This window comes from Carettochelys insculpta, chromosome 30, assembly GCF_033958435.1.
Source record: "Carettochelys insculpta isolate YL-2023 chromosome 30, ASM3395843v1, whole genome shotgun sequence".
Classification (NCBI taxonomy): Eukaryota; Metazoa; Chordata; order Testudines; family Carettochelyidae; genus Carettochelys; species Carettochelys insculpta.
Genome location: NC_134166.1, coordinates 5,228,836 through 5,246,361, shown reverse-complemented (window position 1 = coordinate 5,246,361; position 17,526 = coordinate 5,228,836). Strand labels below are relative to the sequence as shown.

Here is a 17,526-nt window from a genome sequence, read left to right as displayed (position 1 = left end):
ATGCGCTGTATCCCTTGTCTCCTCCCAACGGCGATAGCTCTAGTTGAGGCCCCACGCGCTGAGCAGTCATTTCTCAACCGAGCTTGTGCTTAAGTGAGGGGCGGGACTTATCGATGGAATGTCGCCTCTCTATTGGGTGCCGGGCGTTGGGCCCGGTCGGCGATTGGTGCACCACGGCAGAGAGCGGGATAGGTGGCACGGCGCGCTGAAGCGGCGCTGCTGGTCGGAGCGTGTCTGTCTCCAGAAGGTTCCGTGCCGGGTCCGCCGCTTCCAGCCGCCGCCAGGATGATGGCCCAACGCCCCGTGCTCGTGCTCAGTGAGTGTGGAGAGGGGATCGGGGAGCGTCGCGGCGGCCCGCCGGCCTGGGGGACCCCATTGTATCGTCCCCGGAAAACTCCCGCCCTTCCCCCACCTCCAGCTCCCCCCCCCCAACTTCCCCGCCCCTCTCGGAAACTTCCCCTCCCCCACTCCGGTTCTTACCCCCCAACCTCCTTACTCCTCCCCTCGCTATAGGTCTCACCGTTATCTCCATCCTTCCCCATTGGTTTGCCCCATCCCTGTTATAGTCCCTGTGGTCCCCCTTTGGGTCACCCATCACCCCCTTCTGCTCGTCCCCCCAGCCTCCCCCATCCCGGCTCTCTTGATCTACCCCCCTTGCACCCACTCCCCCACCGCACATCTTGTTTCCTGAGTCATCCTCTCTCCACAGCTCCCTGCTGCTTCCCTCCCCGCTCCCCCAGTAGCACCTGGTAGGCGAGTTCTGTGGCACTTGTGCCATTTTTCAGGTTTCCTCTGTTCCCTTCCTATTATTGGTGTCCCCGACATGCATTCAGTCTGCTCCCCACCAGTTCTGCTCTCATTGGGTTCACTTCTGCTGTGACTCCATCCCGTTTGGGTCTCCTTTGTTTCTCCAGTATATTGTGTAAACTTTCATATTTCTCGTTCAATCTTGGAGTCATTCCCTATGTGTTTTTCGTTCCGATTTCCCTTCTTTTTTTTACAGTCTCTCTCTTTTCATGTGTATCACCAGAGTGGTGTGCAATCCTATTGTGGTCCTTCCTACACAGTAAACTCATATCTCGCAGCCCTGGGACCTGGAGGGTAATAGAGAAACACCTAACAATGTATAACACTAAAGAAAAACAAACAAAAATGTATGCAGAGCACTTTACCAACAACAGTAGTATTAGACATAAATATTTGCTGTATTTATTTGTATTTACTTTCACCATTCTGTACTTATGGAAAACATAACTAAAATTTACTTATGGTTAAAAGTCTGGTTATTTGAGAGTTCTGGATGATAGAAGGCTGGATATGAAAGTATTTACTGTATTAGATATGCTGTTTGTACTGGTGGAGGGGAGGAAGGGGTCACCAAATGAAATTAATAGGTAGTAGGTTTAAAACTAACGAAAGGAAGTATTTCTTAACACAGTACACAATCAGCCTGTGGAACTCCCTGCCAGAGGATGTTGTGAAGGCCAGGATCATAACAGGGTTCAAAAAAGAGCTAGATAAATTGATGGTGGATAGGCTCCTTAGTGTCTGTTAGCCAGGACGGGCAGGGATGGTGTCCATAGCCTCTGTTTGTCAGATTCTGGGAATGGGTGACATGGGATGGACCACTTAACAGTTACTCGTTTTGTTCATTCCCTCTAGAGCACTGGGTGCTGGCCACTGTCATTACTGGGCTAGATGGAACTTTGGTCAGACCCTGTTCTTCTATATTCCCCTCCCAGCTCAGGATCACACCTTTTTTGGTTGTCTTCATTGACATTTCTTCCTATTTTGGTTCCCCCTTTCACTTTACTAAATCCCTCCTCCCACTTGTGGGATCTTCTGTGTAGCCCTCTTGTATAGAGTTTATTTCTGCTTTTGCATTCCTCCCAGTGTTGGGAGCTTTCACTGCTCCCTTCTTGTCATTTCGGTTCACTTTCATTTCTGCCTGCTCCCTATGAAAAAGTGTCTTGTTAATACAACCTGGGCTTCTAATAAAATAGGTAACATTAATATGGATGGAGATTCTTTGAGCCAGACACTTGTGAAAGGACATCACCCAATATGGATGACAAGTATCAGAGAGGTAGCCGTTTGTCTCTATCTTTGAGAACAACAAGAAGTCCTGTGGCACCTTACAGACTAACAGATATTTTGGAGCATAAGCTTTCGTGGGCAAAGACCCACTTCATCATATGCACGAAGCGGGTATTAGTCCACGAAAGCTTATGCTCCAAAATAAGACCCGCTTTGTGGATCTGATGAAGTGGGTCTTTGCCCACGAAAGCTTATACTCCAAAATATCTGTTAGTCTGTAAGGTGCCACAGACTTCTTGCTGTTACCTAATATGGATGTTAGTCTCAGTTATACGTATTACCAGTACTCACTGCTGTATATACAGCAGGTTGTGTGTCATTACGGAAGAGGGTAGGAACTTAATAAGGACAATTACGTAAATGCTAAGGTGCTGAAAAAAGTTCCGTGAAAAAGCAGTCTTTAAGAATATCATAAAGTTACTGTGCAGCAGTTTTGTAGCACATTTTCAGAAATACTGATGCATTTGAACTTTCCGTCTTATTGGCACTCTGGGTAAAAGAAGGAAGGGAAGTTGACATACTTTCATTTTGGTACTTGATCCATCTAGAGTTGGCCATAATTCAGGTCCCCAAGAGTAGGATTTTTTTCCGTTATGCTGTCAGTGTTACTTCCTCAACATGGGTTTCCAATTAAGAGCTCACAAGATCAGGTTTCAGTTGTTTTCATGCTGCTGTTTTTTTTTTCCCTGCATACCATAGGTCAGAATACAAAACGTGAGTCGGGAAGGAAGGTCCAGATTGGAAACATCAATGCTGCTAAGGTACTGTTTTATGCTATCAAGTATGTTAGAAAACTACAATTGAAAAGATGGCAAAAGCAGCATAATGAAGTTGGAACGTTTTCTGTGGGTCCCTTGGCTTCGGTGTCAGAGGGATAGCCATGTTAGTCTGTATCTGCAAAAACAAAGAGAAGTCCTGTGGCACCTTATAGACTGACAGATTTATTGGTGCATAACCTTTGCTGGGCAAAGATCTGCTTTGTCAGATTCAACAGTATATGACTCAAGTATTGTTCACTTGTTGGTATTTCTTTACAAATTCCAAATGAAGAAATGCCAATCACTCTATCACTGTGATAAAATAACAGCTATAACTGACTATAACGACTTTATCTTCAAGTAATTATAAAAAAGTCTCTTTTAAAAAAAAAAGAAGAAAGGTAAACTAAGTCTGACCCTTTGATATCTTGTTTAACAAGTAGGTTGGGGTGATATCTGAGCATATGATAATGTCCAAATTTTATGCCTGATGTCTGAATAGAAGCAGTTGTTCACTTAATCTTGGTGCTATATTGTCATTCTTGATTAAATCTTACTCTTGCTGTGTCCAAGGAACTGTAAAATTTTTGGGTCAGTTATGTTAGTTGCAAAGTCTGCATTTTCTATATAGTTTGAAAGGATTATTTAAGTCTATTTAGAATTTTGAAGCACAAATGTGATATAAATGAAACCTTGATTGCTGGACCCAACCTAGTAAAGGCAGACAGCTTAGGGTATGTCTTCACAAAGTAGAAGAGTAGTGTTGCTGCGGTTGATCTTCCAGAGTTTGATTTAGCACGTCTCATAGGAACATGCTAAGTCGAACTTAGTGGGCACCCCCGTCAACGCCAGGACTAGTCTTTTACAAGGAGTAAGGGAAGTGGACAGGAGCATTTGCTCCCATCAACCTCTCACAAGGGAGACCACATGGAAGCACAGATTCAGGTACATCAACTCCAGCTACATAATTAACGTAGCTGGAATTGCATACCTTAATTCAATCTTTTTCCATTAGTGTAGAGCTGGCCATAGAGTTGGACTGGGGAGCCTCGCATTTGAGAGTGCAGAGCAGTGTTTGAAATATTAGCCAAAGTCTAAATCAGTTCAGTTCTCCAGTGTTATTTTCATCCAGTTCCAAAGAAGAAACCATACACCTACTTCAGCAGGCACAGTGTGCTCAGGAACTTATAATATCTTAAATGATATGTAAGCAATACATGGCTGTTTGTCCTGTCTATTTCTTTGTAAAGTGCTTTGTGTCTTTAAGTGGTATAGAAAAAGCACTCTGGACAATCAAACTCTTACATATTGCTATGTAGCGACCTCAGTAGTGACTAATTGTATGTATGTATGTATGTATTCTAGAATTTCATGAGACAAAGCAGTAACCTTCATAGCTATTGCTATATGAGATTGGCTCAAAGGTTCACTTAGTTTAGTATCTGAGGCCTGGTCTACATTAGGGATCAAAGTCAATCCCAGATACACAATTCTAGCTATGCCATTTGCATACCCAGAATCAACCTATCAGGATTGACTTTCTTCCCTGGTGTAGATAGGGATGTTTGGGGTTACGTCAACATCCCTTACTCCACACATCAGCATGCAGTATCACTGTTTACAGCTGAGGCCAGAGAGAGCGATTTTTCTGCATCTTCACTCATGGGGCAAAATTGATCCCCAGAAGATCAATTACAGCGCACAGACTTCCTTTCCCCATGCAGTCCCTGAAAATATAGACATATTCTTGTTCCTGACAGTGGCTAATTCTGGATGCTTCAGGGGAAGGGATGCTTTTCACAATGGACAGTTGTATATTAACAAAACTACGTATAGTGCCTTTCTACCCTCACCCTGTGTCTACACGTGCCCCTTCCTTTCGAAAGGGGCATGTTAATGAGCAGGTTCGAAAGATGCTAATGAGGCACTGCAGTGAATATGCAATGCCTCATTAGCATAATGGTGGCTGTGGCTATTTGAAAGTGCGGCTTTTCGAGTTCTGCGCCGCCCATGGAGACAGGACCTTACAAAAGGACCCCCCCAGTTTTCGAAAGCCCTTCTTCCAATCACCAGATAGGTCCCATCTCATTGCAGCGCCTCATTAGCATCTTTTGAAAGGAAGGGGCACGTGTAGACCCAGCCTCAGGGTTCCTTGTAGTTTTCAGCTATTAATATCATAATATTAAATCTTACATGACCAGAGCAGCACTTTTGTCCAGCATTCTAGCTGGCTTGAAATTAAAGTGTGTGCTATCTCTGTATGGCTGTGTCTACACTAGCCAAAAAAAGGCCATTTCAAAGTTTACTAATGAAGCGCTGAAATACATATTTAGCGCCTCATTAGCATGCCGGCAGCTGCGGCACTTTGAAATTGACGCAGTTCGCCGCCGTGTGGCTTGTCCAGACGGGCTCCTTTTCGAGAGGACCCCACCTACTTCGAAGTTCCCTTATTCCCATCTGCTGATAGGAATAAGGGGACTTCGAAGTAGGCGGGGTCCTTTCGAAAAGGAGCCCCGTCTGGACAAGCCGCGCAGCAGCGAGCCACATCAATTTCGAAGTGTCGTGACCGCCCGCATGCTAATGAAGCGCTGAATATGTATTTTGGCGCTTCATTAGTAAATTTCGAAATGGCCATTTTTGAAGTTTTGGCTAGTGTAGACATAGCCTATATGTTTTCTTTACTCACTGTACCTCATTTGTTGCCCAGCTAGTGCTTTTATTGTTGTTGTTATAAGTAGGAGTTTCAGATCTTACATACTCATGTTTAATTCTTGATGCTGTTAGTTAGAATCTATTGTCACTGAGGTAACACATGAAGTTCATGTGTAGTGGCAAAGAAGTCTAGTAGTAAGTGGTCAATGAACTGAGGTAGTGCAAACTAGAACTGAATTTTTCTCTTATCCACACTCTAACATAGATTACTTTTTGGTATAAAATCTGTGAAATTCAGCTTAGTAGCTTATCATTTGATACTTCCCCCCCTCCAAAAAACCAGGAGGGCAGGGGGAACGTACAGGAACTGTTTAATGCATCGTTTATTTTTCATTTTAGACCATTGCTGACATTATCCGAACATGTTTGGGACCAAGAGCCATGATGAAGGTAAGCAATTTTGTTGTTGTCTTTGCACAGTTCTGTGCTTAGAAGGGTTGTGTATCAAAAGAGCAATATAAACGCTGGTTCTCTTCTCTCTTGTAGATGCTTTTGGACCCAATGGGTGGAATTGTGATGACCAATGATGGCAATGCTATTCTTAGAGAAGTGAGTCTTCAGTTTTCATGCTTTTATCAAGTAGATACTCAATGATTTTCACATTAAATTGCTAATGTATGTGTTCTAGAGTTATTCAAATAACTGAAAATAATATCTAGCCCTTACATAGTATTTGTAAACAGTGCTTTCCCACCCCAGAAGGAGGATGAACAATGAACTTGTTGAGTCCCTGTGGCTACTAGTTTTCTCTTAAAGCCTCATTCTTGACACAGAAATGTTTCAGGGGATATGCACAAAATACAGTTCACACATGGAGCTGACAGATTTGGCTGTGGAGTTTACCTTGCAACTGAAAAAGATATGATTGTCTTAAATTAAAAATACAATAAATGTTAATATTTGAAATTCAGATTCCATTATATTTTATCTTTTTATTGTGATTGGCTGAGGGATTATGTTTCACTAGAGCTTATGAGTAGGAAGTATCTATACAAAAACATGGTAATGGCAAAAAAACAAATCCCATACCAAGCCTGCAGCCCAGTACAATCCTTATATAGCAGCTTCTGCTTAACGTAGCAAGCTTGTTCATAACAAATTTCCTGCAATGGAAGCATTTACCCTAAAACCAATACTATCTAAATGACTACAGTGTTAATTGGTCTAGATATTGGCATCTTTTCTTGGCCATGCAGGCTGTTGGCATCCCTACTCCATGTCGAAAGCCTGAGCCCCAGGATAGGCTGCGCACAGCTCAGCGGAGGAGAGGAGCCTCCTATCCAGATGTCTGAGCTTTCCACAGGGAGTGAGGGCACTGGGGCCCTATGAGGCTGCCTGGTACCTCTCTGCAGGCTACATCCTGCTTTCACATTAGGTACTGTGCCCCAGTGGTTCATTCCATGGCTGCAGCCCTAAAAACAGCTTTGCAGGGTTGCAGTCTTGGAAGAAAGCGCAGGGATGTGATAAGCATTGGAGGCAGACAGGTTTGTGGTGTTACTGCCAGTGAAGGGGGGGCCTCATTGGTCATTCCTTACTAGTGGCTGCTTTATAGCAACTTTTAGCCATGCACTGAGAGGTTGCTAAAGTGAAATCTGCTGTAACGCTCACTCAGCCCATGGAATTAAAAACTTGAAGTAAAACAGAACATGGAGGATTGTTGCAAATGTAGCTTTGAGATCAGTTATGCTTCATGAATTTGGTAGGAATTGAGGCTAATACGGTTCATATTTAATTTGCTTCCTTCCCTTGGCATGAACAGTCTTGTGTGACAGGACTTGCGGTTGCTTGTTTGGGGTAAAAATTCCCTTAAGTGCGCACATGCCACAGAGGGCAGAATTTGCTGTATTGTCTGCATTTTGTCTTTGTCGTTATGACACTAAGGCTATGTCTACACTAGCCCCAAACTTCGAAATGGCCATGTAAATGGCCATTCTGAAGTTTACTAATGAAGTGCTGAAATACATATTCAGTGCCTCATTAGCATATGGGCGGCCGCGGCACTTCGAAATTGACGCGCCTTGCCCCGACGGGACTCCTTTTTGAAAGGACCCCACCTACTTCGAAGTCCCCTTATTCCTGTGAGCAGATGGGAATAAGGGGACTTCGAAGTAGGCAGGGTCCTTTCGAAAAGGAGCCCCGTTGGGACGAGCCGCGAGGCGCGTCAATTTCGAAGTGCCGCGGCCGCCCGCATGCTAATGAGGCGCTGAATATGTATTTCAGCACTTCATTAGTAAACTTCAAAATGGCCATTTACATGGCCATTTCGAAGTTTGGGGCTAGTGTAGACACGGCTTAATTTATGTAGTGCTGACAGTGATAAGTGTTTCACTGATGTGTTAGAGGTAAGATCCCTGGCCTGGAACGTTTACAGTTTGTATAATTCCTATTAAATCCTGATATTTTTTGCAAATGACACTTGTTTTAATTAAAAAGGAAAATGTGTATTGTAGCGTAAATCAACAGCTTGCTTGGGGTGAATAAAATATCCCTAGTTGATTTGCATTATGCTTAGTTAACACCAGGATATTTTGCTCTTGGGCTAAACATTTTCATGATGGTTTTGCTATTTTAACTTCCCCATTAATTATTGTTATAAATGTGTGTTGCATGCATCAGTGGCTGCTGGCTTGCACTAGCTGAGATGTTCAGAGAGAGAGAGAGAGACACTGACTATTGCTATTTTTCCACGCAAACATTTTTTAAATGTCAAGGATATCCATAATGACTAAAAGTTTGCTGGAGATGTAACATAATAAATAACATTTTATCTGTTACCTAAATAATGAAGAGAAAATTCTTTGCCAAGATTGATTGAAACCCTTTTCCGTGCTCACATCTGACTTCAAGTTTTCCATTCCCTCTAAATGCCCCCATGTATCGTGCATTCCGCACCAGGGGTTCTCATTTCGTTTTCTTCCCTGCAGATTCAGGTCCAGCACCCGGCTGCAAAATCCATGATAGAGATCAGCCGTACTCAGGATGAAGAAGTTGGGGACGGTACCACATCTGTAATTATCCTTGGTGAGGATATGCTTTAAAACAAGCAGTGGTTGCGGCTAACGTTTGTTGCGATTGGGTTAATAGCATCTATGGTACAGTAATATTCATTTTAACATTCACACACTTCTCTTCTGTTCATGAGATACTAACAAAGGCTGACTTCAATTAATGACCCACTTTTTCGAGGCCTGGTAACTTCTGTCTTTGGCAAGCAAAGTGGAAATTTTGAGCAACTTGTCCTGTGGATGGATAAATGGTTAAGGACTAAGCATTTTGCTTCTGTGCGGTTCTCTGTTATTTGTCACTGGAGGGTTGCTACCTAAAGGCACATTTTGGGGAAAGAGGTGCCCCTTAAGAATTGCAGCCTCTTAAAATTTCGTTCCCTGCTTTGTAGGTTGAATTTCTGAGAGTCTCCCGTTAGGGAGCCCACATTTGTCCATTAGAATGGAGGGAGCATGCTCAGAGCATCCCTTAACTGTTTAATGTTAGGGGAAGCTTAAATATGTTGGGTTTATTTTTATCGCTGAGAGAGAGAGCGAGCCTTTAACATGCAAATAAAAATATGTCTGCACGAGTGACGGGAGAGAGATGACACAATGAATCTGATCCTGGGTTAACTGAGTTGGGCTCACACTGCAGCATGAAAAATAGCAATTTAATTACTCAGGCTGGAACCGCAGGCTGAGACCCTTCCTTTCCACCAGATTTCAGAGGCCGAGCTCCAACCTGAACTTAAATATCTACTTTATTTTTTATCCCACTGCGCAAGTCCCACAAGCCTGAGTTATTTGACCTGGACTCTGAGACTCACTGCCACTGGTCTTTAGCTGCAAACAGCTCTCTGCCCTCAAGAGCTTATGTTCTGGTTTGAATAAATAATCACTTGTCTTTGTTTTTTCTTTAGCTGGAGAGATGTTGGCTGTTGCCGAACACTTCCTAGAACAGCAGATGCATCCAACTGTGATCATTGGTGCTTATCGTAAAGCTCTGGATGATATGATCAGCAGTCTGAACAAAATCAGGTGAGCATTCTTCCCTGGATTTGGGGTTGTTTCTCTGGTTAAAGATAAAACTCTGGTTATTCAGCCCAGCAAAATGTAACAGAGATGTCTAGAACCAATTTGTATAGCCATACAAGTCACCGTGAGCTCCGTAAGTGTCAATGTTGATCAGGTAATTCTAGTTCTCATGGCTGTATTTAGGGGGGAGGATGTTGTAGAATTATATTTCTGTGCTGCACTTGGCTGATCATCATAATTCATTGGAGAGATACTTGAATTGAAGTACTTCTGAGCTATTGTCTTTGAGCAGACACACAGTAATCATATCATTCCTAAGTATGACCTTTAGCCATCTTACAAGGTGGGAAAAGATCCCTCCCTCTCGGGAATAGTCCTGCAATATCAGAGAGCTGGACTGGATTATGTAATAAATCTCTTCCCTCTGTGCTGTGTGTTTTTTTTGCCCTAGCACTCCAGTTGATGTGAACAACAGAGAGATGATGCTGAAGATAATAAAGAGCGCTATAAATACCAAGGCGATAAGCCACTGGTCTGACTTGGCTTGCAGCATTGCTCTTGATGCTGTCAAAACTGTGGAGTTTGAGGAAAATGGCAGAAAGGAAATTGACATCAAGAATTATGCAAAAATAGAAAAGGTAGCTATGCTTTGGATGCTCATTTGTTTCTGTATCCCTCTTTCTAATGGCAGAGCAACTTCCTGAAGCTACAATGTATGGTTTGTCTGTACAGCAGTTAGCATAATGGGGTCCTATTCATTATTGTGGTAGTAGGCATTACCATAATGTAAATATTAAATAAAATGAAGGGGGAGACTGGGAAGCAATTAATTTAAGGGTCTTACGTGCCATGTTTGCCAAGTTAAAAGTAATATTGATATGAGAGGGGAATATCTAATTTTCAGACTTCCAAGGCAGTATCACAAGCAATGGCATATACATAAATAGTCCCTTCAGTGTCTTCTCAAGTACCAGTAGTTTAAGCCAGCTTGCAATATGGTTCCTCTAGCATGGTTTAGCATGATCTGGATAAGTCATAAAGCAGTTAAGACCGAATATGCATTTGGTTTTCAGTACTTAAACTAGGTGGAGTTTTAAGCCCGTTCATTTGACTTTTTTAAAAGCACAGACACGCATTTTAGTGGAATATGCTTCTGAGAGCTCTCTACTCTGTTTGTAAGCTTATAGAGTTCTGCTCTTACAAACTATAAAAATAAATAAATAAATAAATAAAGCATTGGAACCAGTATCATTCTTACAGAAAGGCGAATTGATCTCCAGTGGGTAGAGTGTTGGAAATCCCATATTGTATTCCTGGCTGTGCCAGTAAGTTCTGTAGCCTTGTGCAGGTCACATCACTACTCTGTGCTTCAGTTTACTAATCTGTACGACGGGATAACTACTTCCTAGCAAAACAGTTAGCGAATGCGTTGGAAAGGGAAGTTGTTGTATTTTGGAATTCATTTTTCAAAAAAAGACGATGGCTAAAATTAGGTATCCAAGTGTGAAAACGTAGCCTGTCATACTGTTCATTAGAAAAAAGGACAGCATTCAAAACTACAAATTACATGCTAAGAATGCTTTGGAACTGTAAAACGGGTAATAAACTATTGCCATACATCATATGTTCAAAAGATGCAGTGAAGAAAAAGCTAAAATTTCAGAGCATCTGAGGCCAGATTTATACTGATATTTAGACTTCTTTTGGGATTAGTGAAAATGTCTATACAGGTGCTTATCTTAGAGAATCAGTGGGATGTAGGTGCTTTTGTAAGTTGTAGGCATCTGTTAAGTATTTAACTGCTTTTGGGAATCTTTTCCTACCCTATTTAAGGACCTTTCGGTTTGTTTGAGACAGTCTTTTTAAGCATAAACTGATTTTTTTTGGTTGGTTGGTTGGTTGGGTTTTTTTTCTCCTATAACTTTAAATAAATTCATGCTAGGGATTAAAATCTGCTAAACGTGTGTTACTTTCCCTGTCCTCTAGAGAACTACCTGTTTTCTCATTTGCTTCAGTAACTCTCACCCATGCCCTGCATGTGTCTGTCAGATTCCAGGTGGCATAATCGAAGACTCTTGTGTCTTGCGTGGTATCATGGTAAACAAAGATGTAACTCACCCAAGGATGCGTCGCTGTATCAAGAACCCACGCATTGTACTGCTGGACTGTTCGCTGGAGTACAAGAAAGGAGAGAGCCAGGTAAAGATGTCTGCAGTCCGTTTGTGTGATGCTAGTGAAAAGAGTTAATGCCATAATGGGCAAAGGATTTTGAATGTTTTCTTCTGCTTTTTGATGGCTTGTTGCAGCTAGAGACTTATATGCAGTCAAGTACAAGTAAAATGAATGTACAAACACTTCTTTGTTCTAATTAATGGTTAAACACTGTGGTGCTGTAATAATGGAAGAACGTTATACCAAGGCTTACTCGTCCAGTCAGTGACTTTTCATTGTGTGCTGGTGATTCCTGTCACATCATTTCTGTTCTGTCTGTCTGAGTGCCAGTTGAATGAACAAGAAAAATGGGAGTATGATTGTTTTAACTAAGGGACATGGATTTATCTTAAAACCTGGGATAAGGACTAAACCTTTTGAACCTCTTTCTGCATAGACTGATATTGAAATTACCCGTGAGGAAGACTTTGCACGCATCCTGCAGATGGAGGAACAGTACATTCAGCAGATCTGTGAGGACTTGATCAGGATCAAACCAGATCTTGTCATCACAGAGAAAGGAATCTCAGGTAATAAAGATATCTGTATGGCTGAGTGTAGTCCCAGGCAAATGTGAGTGTAGTTGTATTTCAACATGATCCTTTAGTGTCAACAAGTGAGAGAGTGGTATCAAGTTCTGAACCTTCCCTTTCAAATAGCAAATATTAAAGCAGGCACTTAGAGTTATACAGTGCTAAAGATTCCCCCACTCTGTACAATGCCAGGCGATGTGGCTAAAGGATAAATCCTCAACTTGTTAACTTTTCTGGACATGTAGTTTCCTTAAGGAAATTATTGCCCGACCGCGCTCTCTGCTTATTGGGAAGCTTGCAATTCATTGATTACAGTCAGATATTACTACTCTTAAACAGTAGGGTGCTGAGTCTGTATGATTCGTTTTAAGTGAGGGCTGACCTATTTGATTCCAGAGAACTTCTGTGGACGCTCAGCTTTTTCCAGGGTTTGAGCCAGGGGTTGGTAATGTGTTTAACATCACTGAAAACAAGAACCCAGAGGAATATAGAGGAGTTGGTTCTGGAATGTCTAATATAACTTTATGTTGCTCTTGAATATCTTGTTTGCTGAGTTAGGAGATGTGTTGAGCACCTGGTTCCTTTCCTTCCTGGTGAGGATTTCTGAGTGATGATAAATCTTAAACCAAACCTGCGTAACATCAGCTGTAGAAACTCAGGCTAAGTCTGTAGTAGGCATAGAAGTTGACCACCAATACACAATTTTAGCTATGCCAATTAAATAGCTAAAATTAACTTAGTGGTTGACTTCAGTGTCTGTCTACGCAGAAGAAGGCTGATGGGAGTGTTTCTGCCATCAATCTTCTTTGTTCCTTGTCACTCATGAGAAGTTCTGGCGTTGACTTGGACCCTGGAAGGTACCATTTTGCACATGCAGGAAACAAAATCCTGGAAGATTTGGCCCTGAGTGGGTCAATTTTGTGTGGTGGTGTGGCTGCAGGTTCAATCTTTGTGGTGACTCTGAGTAAAATAACTTCTGTGCTAACTTGGTTTCAGACTTGGCCCAGCACTACCTGATGAGAGCCAACGTTACAGCTATCCGCAGGGTGAGGAAGACAGACAACAACAGAATCGCCAGGTGAACAGACCTTAATTGCTGAGAACTAGGTTGCATAGTCCTTACTTGCATTGAGTAGTATTTACACACATACATAGCACAGTTAATTTCAATGTGACTCCTATTGGTAGTTCGTTCTCTCCTGCACTGTCACTTGTTGCACTTCACCGTACACACTAGTTTGGACATTTAGGTGTCTGGATTGTCTCTATGCTATACATTTGTATGGCACCCGAGCAAGTGGAGCCCTAATCATACAAGACCTCTGCTCTCCTGCAGGCCAAACCACAGCAACGATTTCTGTTTTGTTCCTGTGGCAGGGCCTGCGGAGCTCGCATTGTGAGTCGCACAGACGAGCTGCGTGACGAGGATGTGGGGACTGGAGCAAGGCTTTTTGAAGTTAAGAAAATAGGAGATGAGTATTTCACCTTCATCACAGACTGCAAAGACCCCAAGGCCTGCACTATCATTCTGCGTGGAGCCAGCAAAGAAATCCTAGCGGTAGGTTATGGCAGGATGTACCTCACTTAATCCAGGAGACAAAGTTCCCTGGGCAGATTGCACTCTCTGGGCAATAGGAGGCAGCATAAACACTACCAGAAAGGCTTGCGAATTCCATCGTTATGGCATCTTTCAAATTCCCAACAGCATTGCTCTACCGTGCAGAGACGCTTTGTGTGACAAGATTTATTGCTATGTTTTGAAATGGTTTGGAAAAACAGCGTTAATTGTCTAACGCATTCCAGCCTTAAGTATTGCAAAGAGAGAGCAAAGTCTGCATTCCCTGTTTACCGCAGGACATTTGTGTGGGTTTTAATAGGACTTACCCTATGTTAGCTGTATCCACATAACACCTTTCATATGTATCCTTATGTAAAATTAATTCCACGGAATTTGTCTCACTCCATATATATCACAGAGCATTGATTTTTTTTTTTTTTTTTTTTTTTTTTTTTTTTTTTTTCCACCCTATATTGAGCTAAAAAATTTAAGGCATTTTAGTGCACCAAAAGGGAACAAATTGCCACCAGCACCACTGCAATGGCAGTGAATTACATAGGTGAAATATGCCCGGATAATTCCAACCGCATGCTGCAATGGAAGGAAACCACCTACCACCACCCCGCACCTTTCCTAAGGTTCACATGAGTCTGATCTGGGTGAAAATTGCTTCCTGACCCCAAATCTGGCAAAGAGAGAAGTAGAAAGGAGCACATAATAATCTCCTGATTTATCTGAGAAACACAACTACCTTAGTAACCCCAAGATTTGTTTTCTACTCCCAAATCTGGGGGTTAAAGCAATATTAAATCTTTCCGTAACCAGTACCCATGTTGTATTGGTGCAGATTTTAACATTGGCCTTGTTCTATGGCCGTGTCTGTACTCTATAGCTTCTGTCCTCTGCTTTTGGAGCCTATTATGCTTTAAATAAGCGAACCTTCCAATCTATCACTACTTCTTTGCTTTTTTCCATTTCTATAGGAGGTGGAACGCAACCTCCAGGATGCCATGCAGGTGTGTCGTAATGTCCTGGTGGATCCTCAGCTGGTGCCAGGAGGGGGCGCTGCAGAGATGGCAGTTTCTCATGCCTTGACAGAGAAGTCTAAAGTCATGACAGGAGTGGAGCAGTGGCCCTACCGTACAGTGGCACAGGCTCTGGAAGTCATTCCCAGAACATTGATTCAGAACTGCGGAGCCAGTACCATCCGTGTGCTGACCTCACTAAGAGTAAGGATATAGTCCATGAGGCCGTAGCTAACAGAAAGCATGTTACTTTCAACTTATTTTATATCTGGGGGGGGAGGAATTCAGATCAGAAATCCTAGCTAACTGTGTGAGTGGCAATAGCATGACACATCATTTGATAGTGGTTGTGTGTCAGATTGTTGGAGATTTAGGTTTAGACTGTGAAACACATTTTTAGGAAACCTAATACATGCAGATGCACTCTTCAAGTTATCTTCACTAAATCAATGGAAGATTATTTTGCATTTCTGTGCAATGTTTATACCCATGCGTGAGACCCTGTAAGGCTAGACTAGTTGGTTCACTGTCTAAATCGACTGACTATACCAAGAATATTTACTTGGTCTCATCTTCAAAATTAGTGAGTAAATTTGTCTTTGATTGGTTTTCTAAATCTAGTTATTGTCTAATACACTTGGGTCTGATATCCCTTTAATACCTACACAAGCTTACGCTTTTAATGATTCCTTGCTATTTTCATAGAAGACTGACTGACTCAGTGTTCCAGACTTCCTTCAGAACGATGGTTTGATTTGAGACCTTGTTACTAATTTTTACAGGCAAAACACACTCAGGAGGGCAGTCAGACTTGGGGAGTAAATGGCGAGACTGGAGCCTTAGTGGACATGAAAGACCTGGGGATCTGGGAGCCTTTAGCTGTCAAATTACAGACCTACAAGACAGCTGTGGAGGTAAGGAAGCAACCGATGAGTGACTCTGTGTAGCTGACCTTCTGCGTGTGGGTGGCTAGAGCAGGAAAGCATGTGCAGGAAGGGAAGAAAATGCCAGGGTGTCGCCAGACCTGTAAGGTACATGGATATTGTAGCCCATACTATCTTTGGCTGCATATCTGCTAGCAGTAGACACAGTGCCAGAAATCCAGGTTAAAGAAGAGTTTAGGTACCTCTGGAATCTGTTTTGTGGCACTGTGGGGATTGCATAGCAGTGTAGTCAGCTGGTGGCATGTGGTAGAGTAAGCCAAATGCCCTCTACTTCCTGCACATCATCAGAAAACCTTAAATCTTTTCACTATCGGCTTGGTCCCATTGCCAAGTTCCACTGTATCTAAATGTCTGCCACCTAGTTACACCAAGATTCAGTATTTCCAGTACTGCCCCCCATGCCATGTTGCTGTGTGCTAGTAAAGCAGCTACCGTGTTCCACTGCAGAGGTGGCTGCATGGAATTAAGATGTGTGCAATATGTTGGCACTCAACAGGATGAAATATGTGTGCTCAGGTTGGCTTTTGTTCTTCTGTGGTACAAACTACCAACAGCTGAAAGCAAAGGCTGCTGCTGAGATTTAAAAGGAGGCAGTGCAATCATTCAGAGCAGTGCTCGGTGGGGTACCCTCGTAGATAGAGGTTTGGTCTAAGCACAGAGTTTTTATGCCACTTCAAATTGATTGAAGAACCAAATTAATTAAACTGATGGGGAAAGTGGGTTATGCAGGCTCTGAGCGAAAGCTGGCTCACTCAGCAAGTGGCCCAACCTGCAGCGTTTCTGTCCCTGATCTGTCCCTGGATTTTTCTCCCCAGACTGCAATCCTCCTCCTCCGTATTGATGACATTGTTTCGGGGCATAAGAAAAAGGGTGATGATCAAAGCAGATCGACTGGAGCACCAGATGCAGCCCAGGAGTAAGAGGAGGTTGAAGAACCATGATCCTTGAACTGCAGTACGAGAACAGCCTAGCAGAGTGACTGCTGCATCTCCTCTGCCTGAGACTGGGTCTGGACGCGGTCCAGTATTGAGTACTAGTTAGTCTGAAGTCAGTGGGTGGGAGGGAAGGGACATGACTGTAAGGAATGCACCCCCGGCATGTGTGCACGTCCCTCGTTTGGAGACACTGACACTTAATTTAAGCATATACCATAATTTGTTTGCTTCAACAATAAAACATGCCATTCCTGTTCCGTCCCTGGTGTCTGTCTACTGTGGCTCCTCTAGCCTAGTGCTACAAGGCGAGGGGTTCTGTTAGCTATGTCTAGAATGGAGGAAAGTGATTCCAGCAGGCATCTTCCAGAAATCTAATGTCTCATCCCTCATCATGAAATGCTTCCTTGTGTGCTGGTCTACCAGAACATCCCTCTGTGCTGTTTTTTCTACTGCGTCCATTACTAGCAGCCAGGACTGAAACCGTGCCAGTACTGACCTGTTAAAGGGATAAGTCCCCTAATGGTAGGGGGGGAAAAGAGTTTTGGGGGCTTTAACGCCTGTTATGTTCCCTGCTGCCACCCCAAACTGGGTCTGAAAGAGCCAGTATTGTATATGGTGTTAACAAGCAGCACTGAGAGCATGGCCTCTTTCAAAATCACCAGTAATCATGGCTCCAGTGTGTGCAGTTCAGAGGTTATGCAGACAATGTGCTCTCCAAGGTTGAAGTTAATCAG

The 17,526-nt window shown here is 42.9% G+C and overlaps 1 protein-coding gene across 1 annotated transcript; it reads left to right on the top strand.

The window, feature by feature from the left end:
* Positions 1-201: 201 nt before the first annotated feature.
* CCT3 (chaperonin containing TCP1 subunit 3) lies at positions 202-16,933 on the top strand. Its single transcript, XM_074980644.1, has 14 exons — positions 202-316; positions 2,797-2,858; positions 5,907-5,957; positions 6,054-6,116; positions 8,492-8,588; positions 9,472-9,589; positions 10,038-10,224; positions 11,636-11,785; positions 12,195-12,327; positions 13,327-13,408; positions 13,708-13,888; positions 14,872-15,117; positions 15,696-15,827; positions 16,673-16,933. The coding sequence occupies exons 1-14, from the start codon at positions 286-288 to the stop codon at positions 16,775-16,777; spliced, it is 1,638 nt and encodes a 545-aa protein (XP_074836745.1). The 5' UTR covers positions 202-285; the 3' UTR covers positions 16,778-16,933.
* Positions 16,934-17,526: the final 593 nt, after the last annotated feature.